The 13,827-nt window shown below is 47.3% G+C and overlaps 2 protein-coding genes and 1 pseudogene across 2 annotated transcripts in view; all 3 read left to right on the top strand.

Annotated features, from left to right (window-relative positions):
* The window catches only part of LOC119284219 (putative receptor-like protein kinase At4g00960), a 5,490-nt gene extending 1,852 nt beyond the window's left edge, over positions 1–3,638 (top strand). Inside the window, exons 2-5 of the mRNA XM_037563432.1 lie at positions 2,647–2,797; positions 2,877–3,135; positions 3,229–3,443; positions 3,588–3,638. Coding sequence (XP_037419329.1) covers positions 2,651–2,797; positions 2,877–3,135; positions 3,229–3,443; positions 3,588–3,638 — 672 coding nt within the window. The 5' untranslated portion in view covers positions 2,647–2,650. The remainder of the gene's footprint in view (positions 1–2,646; positions 2,798–2,876; positions 3,136–3,228; positions 3,444–3,587) is intronic.
* A 186-nt stretch (positions 3,639–3,824) lies between these two features.
* Positions 3,825–4,633, top strand: LOC119284221 (putative cysteine-rich receptor-like protein kinase 12). The gene is made up of 3 exons (XM_037563433.1): positions 3,825–3,844; positions 3,933–4,083; positions 4,244–4,633. The coding sequence occupies exons 2-3, from the start codon at positions 3,940–3,942 to the stop codon at positions 4,631–4,633; spliced, it is 534 nt and encodes a 177-aa protein (XP_037419330.1). The 5' UTR covers positions 3,825–3,844; positions 3,933–3,939.
* A 175-nt stretch (positions 4,634–4,808) lies between these two features.
* On the top strand, positions 4,809–6,108 carry LOC119289866 (annotated as a pseudogene).
* Positions 6,109–13,827: the final 7,719 nt, after the last annotated feature.

The raw sequence follows: 13,827 nt of genomic DNA on the forward strand, positions 1-13,827 counted from the left end.
TTGGCTAGCCAGCGCCGAGCCCTTACTCAGGCGAGCACACACTACGACATGAATGTGGTTAGCTGCGCCGATTCGTGCACTGACGCAAAGCTAACACGAGCTCCACCACCGAACATGAAAGCTAGACCAAGCCTACCCCACCTGCCTAGAGCAAAGCCTCTGAACCGCCTCAGGACCACAACTGGCCCTCTCGATCACCAGCCCCAGGTCGTCGCTACCCCAGACGCGTGAGCAACCCATGCGTCGCCGGTTTAGACCCAAGAGAAGAAGGGGCACCTGCCACACCACCCGCACCCTGTCACCAACCAGAAACCGTCGCAGCCACAGTTGCGCCGGCGACCCGAACCACCACCTATGACAACCGCCTGACCTCCACCTCGCCAACGAAGCATCGGTCTACTACCATCCAACCACGACACCCTTCCTCGCCAAGGATAGAGGAAACAAAGAAGACCCAGTGCGGTGCAGCAGATGACATCCACGCACAGGGACAGTTTCCCGGTGGCCATTCCCACTCAGCCGGGCACTGCCGACCGCCACTGCCAGAGGGGCAGCCGCCGCCACCCGCCAGATCTGGGTGAGGCCCACCCAGGACACAGACGGACCGACATGGCACGATAGTAGCCGCACGAGAGGCCCCCTCTAGTGAAGCGCGCGCCGCATCCCCTCCGTGCATCTGTCATCGACGAGGGCCGCTAGCGCACGCGCCGCATCCCCTCCGTGCATCCGTTGTCGACGAGGGCCGCCAGCACGCACGCCGCCACACACCCCCTGCGCGCGCGCAGCCACCACAGCCCCACCGTACGCCTGAGCGCATGTGACGCCGCCGCCACGCCCCACGTCAACGCCGCATCCGGCATCCCTGACGGCGACCACAACTCGTGCTGTCGATCCCCGGCGAGGAGGAAGAAGGGCCTCACCGCCGCCCCCGGGGACGGCGAGGGAAGAGGATGGGAGAGAGGGGAGGGGGCGGCAAAGCTAGAGTTTCGATTAGTCTTCAACATATTCCCAATTCACAATTTCACATGGCTTGTCTGGACTATAACCTTGGAATACTTGATCCCTGGAACAAAGTATGGCCTTTCCACTAGTCTTAATCCTAATTCACACAAGTCTGTCTGGAATAACCTTTTTTTTTGGGTGCGGGGACTGGAATATAAACTTGGGATACGTGGGCTTTTCACTAGTCTCAATGCTAATTCACATACACGAGAACATGACAAGGAAGGAAGCAAGGGAAATTACCTCACCTTTCCTATTCAACCACACGCCAAGTCCTAATGTAACAAGCGAGTCAAATATGTCTCATACATATTTGGATTATTTTACATGGCCTTCACTGAAAACATCAATTCAGCATCGCGATAATTTCTCAAAACAAATAAGTTCCCAAATAGCTGAATGGTTATTTAAGTTTGAACTTATACTTGTCTACTCTTTATAATCATGCATACTACAAGGCGGTCACTAACATGTATATGCACAAAGCTTACTAGCTAGTTGTAGCTTTGTGTGATAAAATCAGTTACTAATAATGGTTTGCTTTTTGTACTACTAATGAAACCTTTGTTAATTTCTAATGTTATTAACTCACACCGCAAAATAGCAAAAATCATTCAAGTTTAATCTGTTTCATGTGTTTATTCTATCAATGAGGCATTTGATTTGCCTATTGTATAAGATTACTATCTGTTGGCTTACTTTGATCTTTTTTTCTGTAACTGAAGCATTTTGAGCAATTCTTTGCTCCTTTAGCCAAATTAAACTCCAACAGAAATCCTATGGACAGAAATCCCACAAGCCTTAAGATCTGAATCTTTGTGCTTTTCTAGCATTATAGGGTTTAAAAGGATGCTATATTCAGCACAAAAATAATATTGGAAAGCGTGTTACCTTGATTACTTCGGTTTCAATACTTCTACAATGATAAACAAAATAGGACAACAATATATATATACATATACATAGCTCTTATCGGCCACCCCCATGAGTAGTGATAAATCGGACAATTTTTTGAATAGTGACTTTTCATAAACTTTTGTTTCAAAAATCTTGCCAATCAAAGATGCTCTTGACCTGGTGTAGCTCTCCTGGGCAATTTATCATTTATCGCATGCTTGGGTGGTCGTAATTTTAGATGTGCAGTGTCTAGCTACACCTAGTCTCCAAACTAGTACATGCTCCTATTGGGTTTCGGCCAATTTATCCATGTTCAAGGCATCTGATAGTGAGGGATACTAAGTGCAAACATCATTTATATCATAAATATTGTATATTGTTAAAGCTGTAATGCAAATGCCCATGTTGGGCTAAATTTGATGTTTCTATTACTCTATTGAATTTAAATGGATTAACGAAAAAATATGCCTGATGTGATAAATAGTAATTTATATGGGGCTAAGACGACACACACTAATTTAATTGGGTGTACTCAATCGCAGCAATATAATTGTCTTATTTGATGTCCAATGTGATTACCTGATAAGTCTAGATGCTTTTCTCTTGTTCCTTTTTGACCTTTGATGCTTTTATCTTCTTTTTGACCTGGATGCTTTTTTAGTTTTAGATTAATGTAGGTTTTCCTGAAGTAGTATGTTAAATTGAAAGATAAATGTTCTTACCTTATGCCGAAGTAATTCTTGTTAGATCAATGGGACATCAGAACTTCATGAGTATAGAGTTACAACAAATAGAGGGGATGACCTCGGAGTTCACACTCCAGCTGTTAGACCATATTACAAATCATTTTTCTGAGGAGAGCATAATTGGCCGTGGTGGGTCTGGAGTAGTTTACAAGGTAGTGTATGATTGTACCTACATCTTCTGTTATTTGAATGGTATGATCATACTATATATTACAATGAAATTTTCAACAGGGTGTATTGGATAACGGTGAAGAGATTGCTATGAAGAAGCTTCATCAAATGCCTGGGCTTGACGAGAAGCAATTTACGAACGAATTCAACAATCTTATGAGAGCGAAACATAAAAATATTATACGGTTAGTTGGCTATTGCTACTATCTAGGACATGAACGTGTAGAGCACAAAGGAAAATATGTTTTTGCTCATGTGCAAGAAAGACTACTCTGTTATGAATACTTGCAAGGTGGAAATCTCGACCAGCATCTTTCTGGTATGATGGCCCTCTATTTAGACTTTTATTTTGCATGTCATCTAATAATATTACCAGACTAATGTCTTGGTACACTTTCTATTTTCTCTACAGATGAATTATGCGGACTTGACTGGCACACACGGTACAAAATAATAAAAGGTGTATGCGAGGGTTTAAATTTCCTCCATACAGGATCAGAAGATCCTATCTGCCACTTGGATTTAAAACCCGCAAACATACTGCTGGACAAAGATATGACACCAAAAATTGCAGATTTTGGTTTGTCCAGACTCTTTGCTTCCGCACAGACCCATATCACAACCAAGGTTTTGGTTACCAGTCGAAATTTCAAGATTTCCCATGGTTACCACGTATTTCCGTGCCCCTCGGTAAATCGTCATACCGAGCAAAAAATACCATTTTTTAAATTTTTTTGAATTTAAACACTCGATTTACAGTAAGGTATGTAGGGTCTAATTAATGCAATGAAAGTTGGTTATGGCATGTTGGTAGCAACCTAGTTCCTGTTTTAAGAGGTCTCTGGTTTGAATATTCGTTCATTTTCTTATTTGAATTCAAAATTTAACTATAAAATTCGCTCGAAATATTCTCGGTATTTGTCGGTATTTCTCGGTAACCGTGGTAACCACATTTATCAGTCCCCCTCGGTAAAATTACCTCATTCGGTAACCAAAACCTTGATCACGACACAAATTATAGGAACACTGTAAGCTCCTAGTAAATAGGAAGTTGCGAAGTTGTTTTGATTAACTCACTAACTCTTCTGTTGATGTAATTGTATTTGTACCATGCAGTGGATACATGCCTCCCGAATTCATAGAAAGAGGCAAAATCACACCAAAATTTGACATATTCAGTTTGGGTGTTATAATTATAAAAATAATAGCTGGGCCTGATGGTTACTCCAAATTTGCAGATATGTCTTCTGAAGAATTTGATAAGCTGGTAAGAAAATTTATTCAAGGTATATTTTTTTCATAAATGTTAGGTTGTGTGATGTGGCTCAGGGCATCGCCAAAGCAGACCTGCAAAGCTCCGGTATATATTGTCCGGACCACTTTTGTTGATTTTTATCACAAGTTGGCGTTACTTTTCAATTTTGCAGCTGCACCAAAACTGGGCAAAGAGGTTGCATGAAACGATGCCGTCCGGTACATTGCAGGAAATGAAGACATGCATGGACATTGCATCAAGATGTGTGGAGAGGGATGAAGAGAAAAGGCCATGCATAAGCGAGATTATCAATGAACTGAATAAGATTGACAGTGGCATTATTAACGAACCAAATCAGAATTACAGTGACATTCTGGATAAACAAGACAAGCTTGATGGTCACCTTGTCGATGAAGTGGATAAGATCGGTGGTGACATTGCGGCCAAGATTGAGGCGAACATTATCAACGAACAAGATAAGGTTAGTACTGCCAAAACTTCAACCATGTTCAAGGTAATTTTGGTGACAGCGTTCATATGGGCAATTTCTTTTCACCTATAACATTGCCTTTGTGTCCACGAAGAAACAATTTATAACTTACATGGAGAAAATAAAGCAAATCCTTTGCTATGTAGGTCCTCAACTCCTCATCCATGCATGTTAATTGTTATAATAATCTTAACCACCAGTATTATTGTCAATACTCTTCATATATATGCAGAAATCCTTGGAGAGAATGAGTAGGCTTGTTGTTTCCCCACGTTGCGTGTGGGTGAACGGCCCTGTCATCATCGGCGCTGGCCCGTCAGGGCTCGCTGTTGCGGCCAGCCTCCGCGAGCGCGGCGTGCCATTCGCCGTGCTTGAGCGAGAGGACTGCATCGCCTCGCTGTGGCAGAAGCGCACCTACGACAGTCTCAAGCTCAACCACCCGAAGCAGTTTTGCAACCTCCCACGCATGCCATTCCCGGCTGACTACCCGGAGTACGTCACCCGCCGCCAATTCATTGACTACCTCGAGACATACGCCGCCACGCTCGACATCACGCCGGAATTCAACCACACCGTCCAGTCAGCGCGCTTCGACAAGGTTGGTGGCTTGTGGCACATTCGGGCACGGGTCGCGGAAACGGAAGATGCCGCCGAGTTTGAGTACATTAGCCGCTGGCTGGTTGTGGCCACCGGCGCCAACGCTGAGCCAGTCGTCCCGGACATCCCGGGCCTAGCTGGTTTCTGCGGAGAGGTCACCCATTCCAGTGACTACAGGTCCGGCATGTCCTACATCGGCAAACGCGTGCTCGTGGTGGGCTGCGGCCAGTCCGGCATGGAGGTGTCCGTCGACCTGTGCAACGGTGGCGTGATCCCGTTCATGGTCGTCCGAAACGTACGTGGTCGGCATCGCCACAATATATCTCACCATGCTGCTCATGCGGTGGCTCCCGCTCTCTCTCGTTGACAAGATCATGGCCTTCCTCGCCTGGCTCTTACTCGGCGACCTCGCCAGGCTTGGCATCCGGACCCCCGCAGTTGATTCGCTCACGTTCAAGAAGACTGATGACAATGGGCGCGCCTGGTGCGCGATCGCGAGGAGGATCAGGTGCGGTGACATTACCGTTGTCCCTAGCGTGGCGCGCTTCACCAAGTCCGGCGCGGAACTGTCCGACGGCAGCGTCGTCGACATCGACGCCGTCATACTGGCCACTGGCTACCGCAGCAATGTGACCCGGTGGTTCCAGGGTATCGAATTATTGGGGAAGGACGGTTGCCCCAAGACCTCGTTCACCGATGGCTGGAATGGTCACTCAGGGCTCTACTCCGTTGGCTTCACCCGACGCGATCTCTTGGGCGCCTCCGCAGACGCCGTGTGTGTCGCGAACGACCTTGCCGTGTCGTGGAGAGAGAACACGAAACCGAGAAAGGATGCCAATTGTACCCACAGGAGGTGTATATCAGTTATTTTTTAGATGACTAGCAAAAATACCCGTGTGTTGCAACGGTATAAAATAAGCACAAATTGTAATAGAACAATTAGCACCTTCCTTCACCATTATTTAGGTGAGTACTAAATTATCCGCCAACCGATTTTCTAATTTCTCTATTGAAATATGAACTGTAATGAAATTATTATTATCACTTTATTGAAGTAAGTATTATCAGTATTGAAATCAATTTTTTTGGAATAATGAAATATTTACATTATTTTAGATTTACTATAACAATGCAGGTACCTTGCAATGGGATATAAATATTCTAATACATTAGCGTGTGATTATGTGTTTGTGTAAATAAATAATCATCAAATTCTGTCAGTGATTTACCTTATATTATGATCGGAAGTGATTTACCTGTCCATAATATGCATTTGTGTAAATAAATGTTCAAATTCTGCCCGTGATTTACCTTATATATTTTGATCAGGACTTTGGTAAGTAAATTAAAATGAAATTGGTTTAGAAGGTAAGTGTTAGAGCAACTCTAGCAGACCCCGCATCCCGCCGGCCCGCAAAACTCGTTTGCAGTTCGCGCAAAACCACTTTTGCGGGCCGGCGCGGGCTGACACAGATGCAGACCCCCCAAACGGATCCATAAAAAAAAATATTCGCGGAATATGCTTTTTTACGGGTCGGCTTTGCGGGTTCTGCTCGGGCACCACCGCGAAGACCCGCAAACATAAAAACTGCAAATCTCGCATTTGACATAGGTTTGGCAAACAAGTTCAAATTCAAACCACATAAACAGTTTGCGTGCAAATAAAAGCGAAGTTCATAACGCAAAAGAGGGCATGCAAAAGGTTTGCACCCATGTCTGACATCATCTTGGGGGGTCGATCTTCACTCCGCGCCATGGAATCCACCTCCACCGAATTGAAGTTCATCGGCGCCACCGAATCCACCTCCCTCGCTTGTTCCAACTCCCGCACCGAAATCATCCACATTGCCACCATATGGAGCAGAGAAAACATCACCGGAACTTGAACACGGACCGGCCGAAGCTACCATTCTTCTCTTCAAGATCTCTCTCCTTGCCATATCATGCCATGTTTTGGTGAGGTCGTCCATGTCATTGCGGTTCATTGACATGATCTTGTTCTATTCGGCGAGCAACAATGACGTCGATTTGTTCTCGGAGGCGCGTGCTTTTCTCTCCTCAATGGAAGCTTTGCGGAGCCCCTCTTCCTTGAGCATTTACCACTTTTCTTTCTTCTCTTTTGCCTTCTTCTCGGCCAACTCTTTTTTGATCTCCAACGACTTCAACAACATCAACTCGTTTGATTGCACTATGACATCAATCTTCTCCCTCAAGCTCGATGCTTCTTGCTCTCTCTTGATCTTCTCTCTCGTCTTCTTGTCGCCATCGGGCTTGTGCTCATTTCTTGGGCCATCATCATCTTCGTCTTCATCCATGTTTGCAAGTGAGCCTCTCTTTGGTGGGGACTCTCTATCGATCAACTTCCACTTATCGCACTTTTGGAGCAACTCCCAACAATGCTCTAACTTGAAGAATCTGCCTTCCGAAGCTTCCATGGCCTTGTATCTTTGTTGAGCAATCTTGTCCTACAAAATGTGAACAAAGTGATGCAATTATTTCCCATGATACATTTTGATGATGCACAACTTGAACAAAGGAAAAACAAACTCACATGATCGAATTCCACGGTGCCACTTGGAGGTGCATTGCGTACTTGCTCCAAGCAAACTGCCCAACGGCTGAACATAGGCTTAATATTCTCCCAACGCCCTTGAAGCGACCGAAATGTGCGTGGAGTCCTATTGGGATACTTTCTCATAATGCGGAAGTATTGATCTTCGATCCTTTGCCAATATCTCTTGGAGGTTTGAGAAACACCTGTGCATGGATCAAAAGACACCGCACTCCATGCTTGGATCAAAGCTTGATCTTCCAAGATCGTGTAGTTCTTCGATCTTTGGCTCTTCCCACTCTTTGATTGCGATTCCTCAAACGTTTCCGCTTCGATTTCCTCCAATTCATCCACACAACCATGATCATCCACGCCGTCGTCCGTTTCATTGTAGTCGAATGGTTCGAAAGGGGCTTGATCAATGTCAACCGCGTTCATGTCCAACAAGCTCACGAACTCGGTTGTTGCATTGTTCGAAGCACCGCTATAGCGAACGATAACAAGTCACGAGCTATCGACACTAATGGCGAAAATGAAAGGGAATCGCTAGACCGAAGAGGCATACCTTGCAGCCATTTCGTCGAACACCTCGCTCGCGGGGGGAGCGGCACCGTTGAACGGCATCGCTGGAGCACCTTATTGCGGGGGAATGGAGTGAGAGGTTGAAGAAGGTGGCTTCCTTTTAGCCGGAACCTTCCTCCGCTTTACGCCCGCGGTCTTGCCGGTGTTCTCTGCCGCCGGCCGGGATCGCACTGCGGCGTTGGCGCCCGGAGCGCGGGCCGCCGGGGCGGGGGCAGCCGGATTACGGCCCTGCACGACCACGTTGCCCTACCGCTTGCGGGCCGGCGCGGCGTGTGCTTGGGTGACGGCAGCGGGGGCAACATGGCCGGCGACGAGATCCGTCCGAGGGGAAGGAGCATGCGCGACCTCGACGGTGACGGGGGACAGCACGGGAGCGTCCATGGCGGCGAGGAACGGCCGGGGAGGAGGAACCGGAGCTTGCGGAGGGGGGAGGGGCAATGGTGGCGGAGGGTGCGGGGAGCAGGAAAGGGTGCAGGGAGCGGGAAAGGGTGCGCGGAAATGTCCCTCCCGCCAAATCTCGCGCCGGATGGGGGTTCAACTTGGATCGGCCTCCCAACCCGTGAAGATGGAGGTTGGCGGAGAAGATTTGCCGCGCCCCGCAAAAAAATTGCGGGCCGGGCCGGGATGTGGGGTCTGCTCGGGCTGCTTTTCCGGCCCGACCCGCAATTTGGCGGTTATTTTGCGGGCCGGGGCGGGATGCGGGGTCTGCTAGAGTTGCTCTTAGCGCATTTCTTGTTTTAGTGTTTTGGTGATGATGACAACTCACCTTGCGGACTAATCGTGTGCCAAAGTCACATCTTGTGTTGGCACAATATGGTTAGGCTTTCCCTCCTAACGGAAAAGAACGAAGACGGAGGTTCCGACATGTTTACTTCTTTGGTCGTAGGAACCCCGTACTATTAAGAGTGAATCCGCATCGCAAGATTTTGGGTGAATCAATATACGTACACATTCATGTCCACCCAATGCTCTCTTCTGTTTCGTGGAGAAAGAGGTCCCCATTTCCTCCCACACAGTGGTTTTGTCTCCCTAGCGGTTGTACCGCCCGGCTCGGCAGTTGTACCGCCTGCTCGGTTCTACTAGCACAACCATCGCCCCAAGGGTGATACCCTGGGGTTGCAGCTCCCAGGTACATGCCCAACGGTTGTAGCGCTGCTCCCGAGCGGTGGTACTGCCAATTCAATGGGAAAACCAATGACTGCTTAAAGGGTGGTTGTACCGGCCCAGTACCGCTCAACCACCGGTCCAGCTTCTGTGATGGGGCATTTCTTGGGCGGTTGTGGCCCAGTTGTCCTGGTATACTCTATTAACCGGTACTACCGGTGCCCGCAGCAGTTCTACCGCTCGGGACTTAGCCACCACCAGAACTCGGGCCTGGCGGTTGTTCCGTGGCAACTACCGCTCCAACTACCGCTATGGGGGTGATTTCCTTTAGTTTTGAGGCGGTAGTTGAGCGGTTGTTCGGGTTGGTTGTTACGATCGGCACTAGCGACCACGTCTTCGGTTGTATCGCCTGTTAGGTTTCCACAGTGTATCCTGAATCCCAGTTGTACCAGAACCATGAGCACTTGTACCACTGCAGTGTAAAAACTGCTGTAACGGTTGGATATGGGGGGCACTATATAAGGGGTGGTTCTTCCACCTACCTCCTTACCTCTTACCTCTCTCTCTCCTCCATTAATGCCCATCAAGCTTTCTTGCCCGATCTATCTCTCTAGCCACTATATAAGGCGATGGTGGCTCATGGTGATGGTCATGGCGAGAGAAGGGGGATAATCCTGGAGCTGGAGGCTAGTACAGATGAAGAAGAAGAGGATGAGACCAATGATGACAACAATGCTATTTGGGAAGAGTAACACAAAAATATGTAATGTGAATTTGTAGGAATTGCTCGAGACATGTTTTGCCTCAAGACATGCTTTTTCTTCAGGGCTGGTGTTTCGGGGGTGTTGTTTCCCTCATGTAGTATCTAGTATGTATTGTCATTTATTGTTGTTCATCCAATTTTTGTCATTAGCACTAGATGTGGTAGAGTGTGGCGAGGTGACCACTAGATCCTTTTAAATTTATAGTTTTAATATTGCACCTGGATGCTATTTTTCATTTTTCTGTTCCATTATTGTTTAATAGTGGAACTCGATCAATTTTTTTAGATCATATGAGAAAAAACTCGGTTTATTGAAAATCTGAAAACTTGCACTTTGAATAGATCAAGGCGGATTTATTCCCCCGTCGCATGGCTTGCAAATAAAATCGTCCAAACAAAACCTATCCTGGCTTGAGTCAATTGCACAGAACCACCACAATTGTGCCACCAATCATAGAAAGGACGGATTTCCAGGGCACTAGCAATTTGCACCATGCGAAAAAGTTTTTTTTGCAAAAGTTATAAAAACCACTCCCAACCAATCTTCTAAGCAGTAAGCCCCAGTACTTTTGAACATTTTCTTCCGATACTGCTGAGCTACATAGGGTTATTCATACCAAGAGATAAAACCAGACTCAATTGTTCGGAACCTCGTCTTCTTCGCACCTCGTCTTCTTCGTACGATGCCTTCTAGCCGCAGCAGCTAGGATATGGTGACCGCGTGGTTGGACCGAACCGAAGTAACCACTTGGACATGGACGTCACCAGTTTACGTCCACGGACAGTGCCATGCCATGAAGGAAACAAAAAGGTCGACGAGATGGCCGGGGTCGCTGCCGCTGCTAGTGCAGCCTCCGTCCCAACTGACAAGTGAACCCCACACTGGCCTAATCCCCCCATCCCGGTTTTTCTCGATGCCATGTAGGCAATCCTGTTTGGATACGACCGCAAGGTTAAAAATGACCGGGATTAGATAGAACAGGGTATATACTTCAGGGATTCAGAGGTGAGGGTTCATTTTCAACCAGCTCTACAATCTTAAGGTTTATATTAGACTTTACTCGGTATAGAGGGATAGTCAGGGCGGCGGCAGGCAACGTTGGAGGCAGCGCTGTTTTGGACCGTTGGATTAAGGTCTAGTGGTTCTTGTGAAAGTGACTGATGGATGAAATATTTTCAGATGCCTGACGTATGGCCGGTCCCAATATAAAATGCTAGCTAGCACCCACTGCCCCTGTGGATGAATGTAATCACCGTCTTCCCAATATAAAATGCTAGCTAGCACCCACTGCCCCTGTGGATGAATGTAATCACCGTCTTTTGGAGAACATTAAGTCGTGGTGATGAGCTGCTAGGATCCTATTGGTTGATAGAAAAGGTAAGTAGGCGGTAGGCGATCTGAGAGGTGGCTGGTTCAAAATATTCTAAGAGCAAGTATAATAAAGATGAGTCAGCAGGCTATATGGAATAAACTAGTATATTTTTGCTTAGTTGGAGGAAAGAGAAGAGGAGAGAGAAGGTAAGCGGGCTCTTCGTGAAGAGCCAGCTCTAGCACGTGCTCCTAGGCACTTTGTAAGAATGAAAGGTGGGCCACATAATAAAAAAGTAGTACACTTTTTTGATCTACTATTATACATGTTGGCTATAAGATGGATTGTAGATGACATGGCACTGGCTTATAGCCAGCAGCTGGCTATACTATTAACCATGCTCTAATTAGTAGTAGCGCAGCAAGAAGATGGTGCTAATGTAGTGCAAGAGATCAAAGTTGGCATAATTTAGTCGGCGTATCTTTGATCAACCAAAACCGAAGAGCCGTACCTTGTTGGTACAAGCGCTCATATACATGCGCATACACTCAACGGGAACGTCTCCTCCCACTGAATGCGCATTGCCGGAAATTCTGAAATAAATCCAGAAATAAATGCGAGCATCAGGATTTGAACCCTGGTGCGCTGAGAATACTACAGTTCCTCTAACCATCCAACCACCTATTCCCTCCGTTCGGAATTACTTGGCTCAGAAATGGATGTATCTAGAACTAAATAGCATAAAACTACTACTTTACAGGTTAGGGTTCCAAAAAACTACCGATTTTTATTTTTTCTCAGATAACTACCAAATGGGTGGTCGGCTGTTTCAGAAAACCCCAAATGCATGCTGTTTAAACATTAAACCTATTTATGACAGATCGGGTCCACCCCTAAACGAACCGTTTGTTTGACCAGTTGTTTGACCGTTAACTGACATCTGGGGCCCACATGTCAGCCATGGAGCAAATAATCACAAAGATTTGTTAAAAAAGCCCCACCCGAACAGGTGAAGGACGAGGACCAGATCGAGAGGAAGAAGAACTGCTCCCTCCGCCGCCCGCCCGCCCGCCCGCCTGCCGTCGGCGATCACCGAGGCTCAACCCCGGCCATTCCTCTGACCCACCTCCTTCTCACCGAGCTCTCCGCACCCAGCGCCGGGCCAGCGGCCGCCTCGTGCTGCGCTCGGCCGCGCATGGACCTCGTCCCACAGGCGACTCCCGAAGATGCGTGCGGAGGGGAAGAGGTCTGCCGGAGATGGCGGCCGCTCCAAGGCAGGCAGCGACTACTCCAGGCGCCGCCCCATGGTGGCGCGGCAGCTACCGTAGGCAGATCGCCACGGCAGAAGGCGGCGACCGCGGGCGGAGCGCCATGGCTACGCGGCGGAGACCCCATGCCACGCCACGGCGGTGCGCCGGCGACCCGAGGCGGCGCGGCGAAGACCCAGGCAGAGAGCCGTGGCAGCGCGACGGCAGCAACTCCATGGCCAGGACATGCTGGCCGGATTGCTCTGCTAGGGGTCCAAGGACCCGATTGCTTTTTAGAAAATATTATAGGGACCTGATTGCTTTCTCAAAATATTTGGAGGGGTTATTTTGTAAAAAATCTATGAAAGAGACACTGACATGTGGGCCCCACATGTCAGTTAACGGTCAAACACACGGTCAAAGAGACAGACCGTTTAGGTGCGGGCCCGACCTGTCATAAACAGGTTTAATTTTTAAACAACATGTATTTTGGGTTTTTTGAAACAACCGACCACCCGTTTGGTAGTTATCTGAGAAAAATTAAAAACCGGTAGTTTTTTGGAACCCTAGCCTGTAAAGTAGTAGTTTTATGCTATTTACTCATTTTCGAGACAAGTAATTCCGAACGGAGGGAGTACCTTGTTGGTTCGGCCGGTGTCTCTCCCGCCGACCCATTTGTGCGCTGCAGTACGTATTTTGTGACGAACTGCTCTGTAATGAAAATGAAAAAGAAAGGAGCAGGTTAACCTCTGGGCGTGCACCTGACAGGCACGCGCTAATTAAATACCCCTCTGTAAATTAATATAATTTTTTAATTAGTGATCTAAAGGATCTTATTAGTTTACGGAAGTCTCGGTCGATAAAAGAATTTGCAAGCCGGCAACACCATCACGGAGAGAAGGTAGGGATTAAATAGAGTTCAACCATTTCTCATATGGATTTGCTAGTTGAATGATGAATGGCAGACAGAATTTATGATGAATGAGAGGCCTCCTATAGGTACTGGTGCAGCGATTCTTCATGATTGTCTTTCTATGGAGCCAGGATTTGTTATGAGCATGCGAATAGGGAAACGAATTCTGTAGCTCATGAACTAGTCCAGTTAGCTGAGT

This window comes from Triticum dicoccoides, chromosome 4A, assembly GCF_002162155.2.
Source record: "Triticum dicoccoides isolate Atlit2015 ecotype Zavitan chromosome 4A, WEW_v2.0, whole genome shotgun sequence".
Classification (NCBI taxonomy): domain Eukaryota; kingdom Viridiplantae; phylum Streptophyta; class Magnoliopsida; order Poales; family Poaceae; genus Triticum; species Triticum dicoccoides.

What these genes read in the sequence shown, in the direction of transcription:
- LOC119284221 (XM_037563433.1), top strand. Translation starts at nt 3,940, where the DNA reads ATGCCTCCCGAATTCATAGAAAGAGGCAAAATCACACCAAAATTTGAC. An exon ending in CTGAAGAATTTGATAAGCTG is followed by an intron (nt 4,084 to 4,243) that starts GTAAGAAAATTT and finishes TCAATTTTGCAG; the next exon opens with CTGCACCAAAACTGGGCAAA.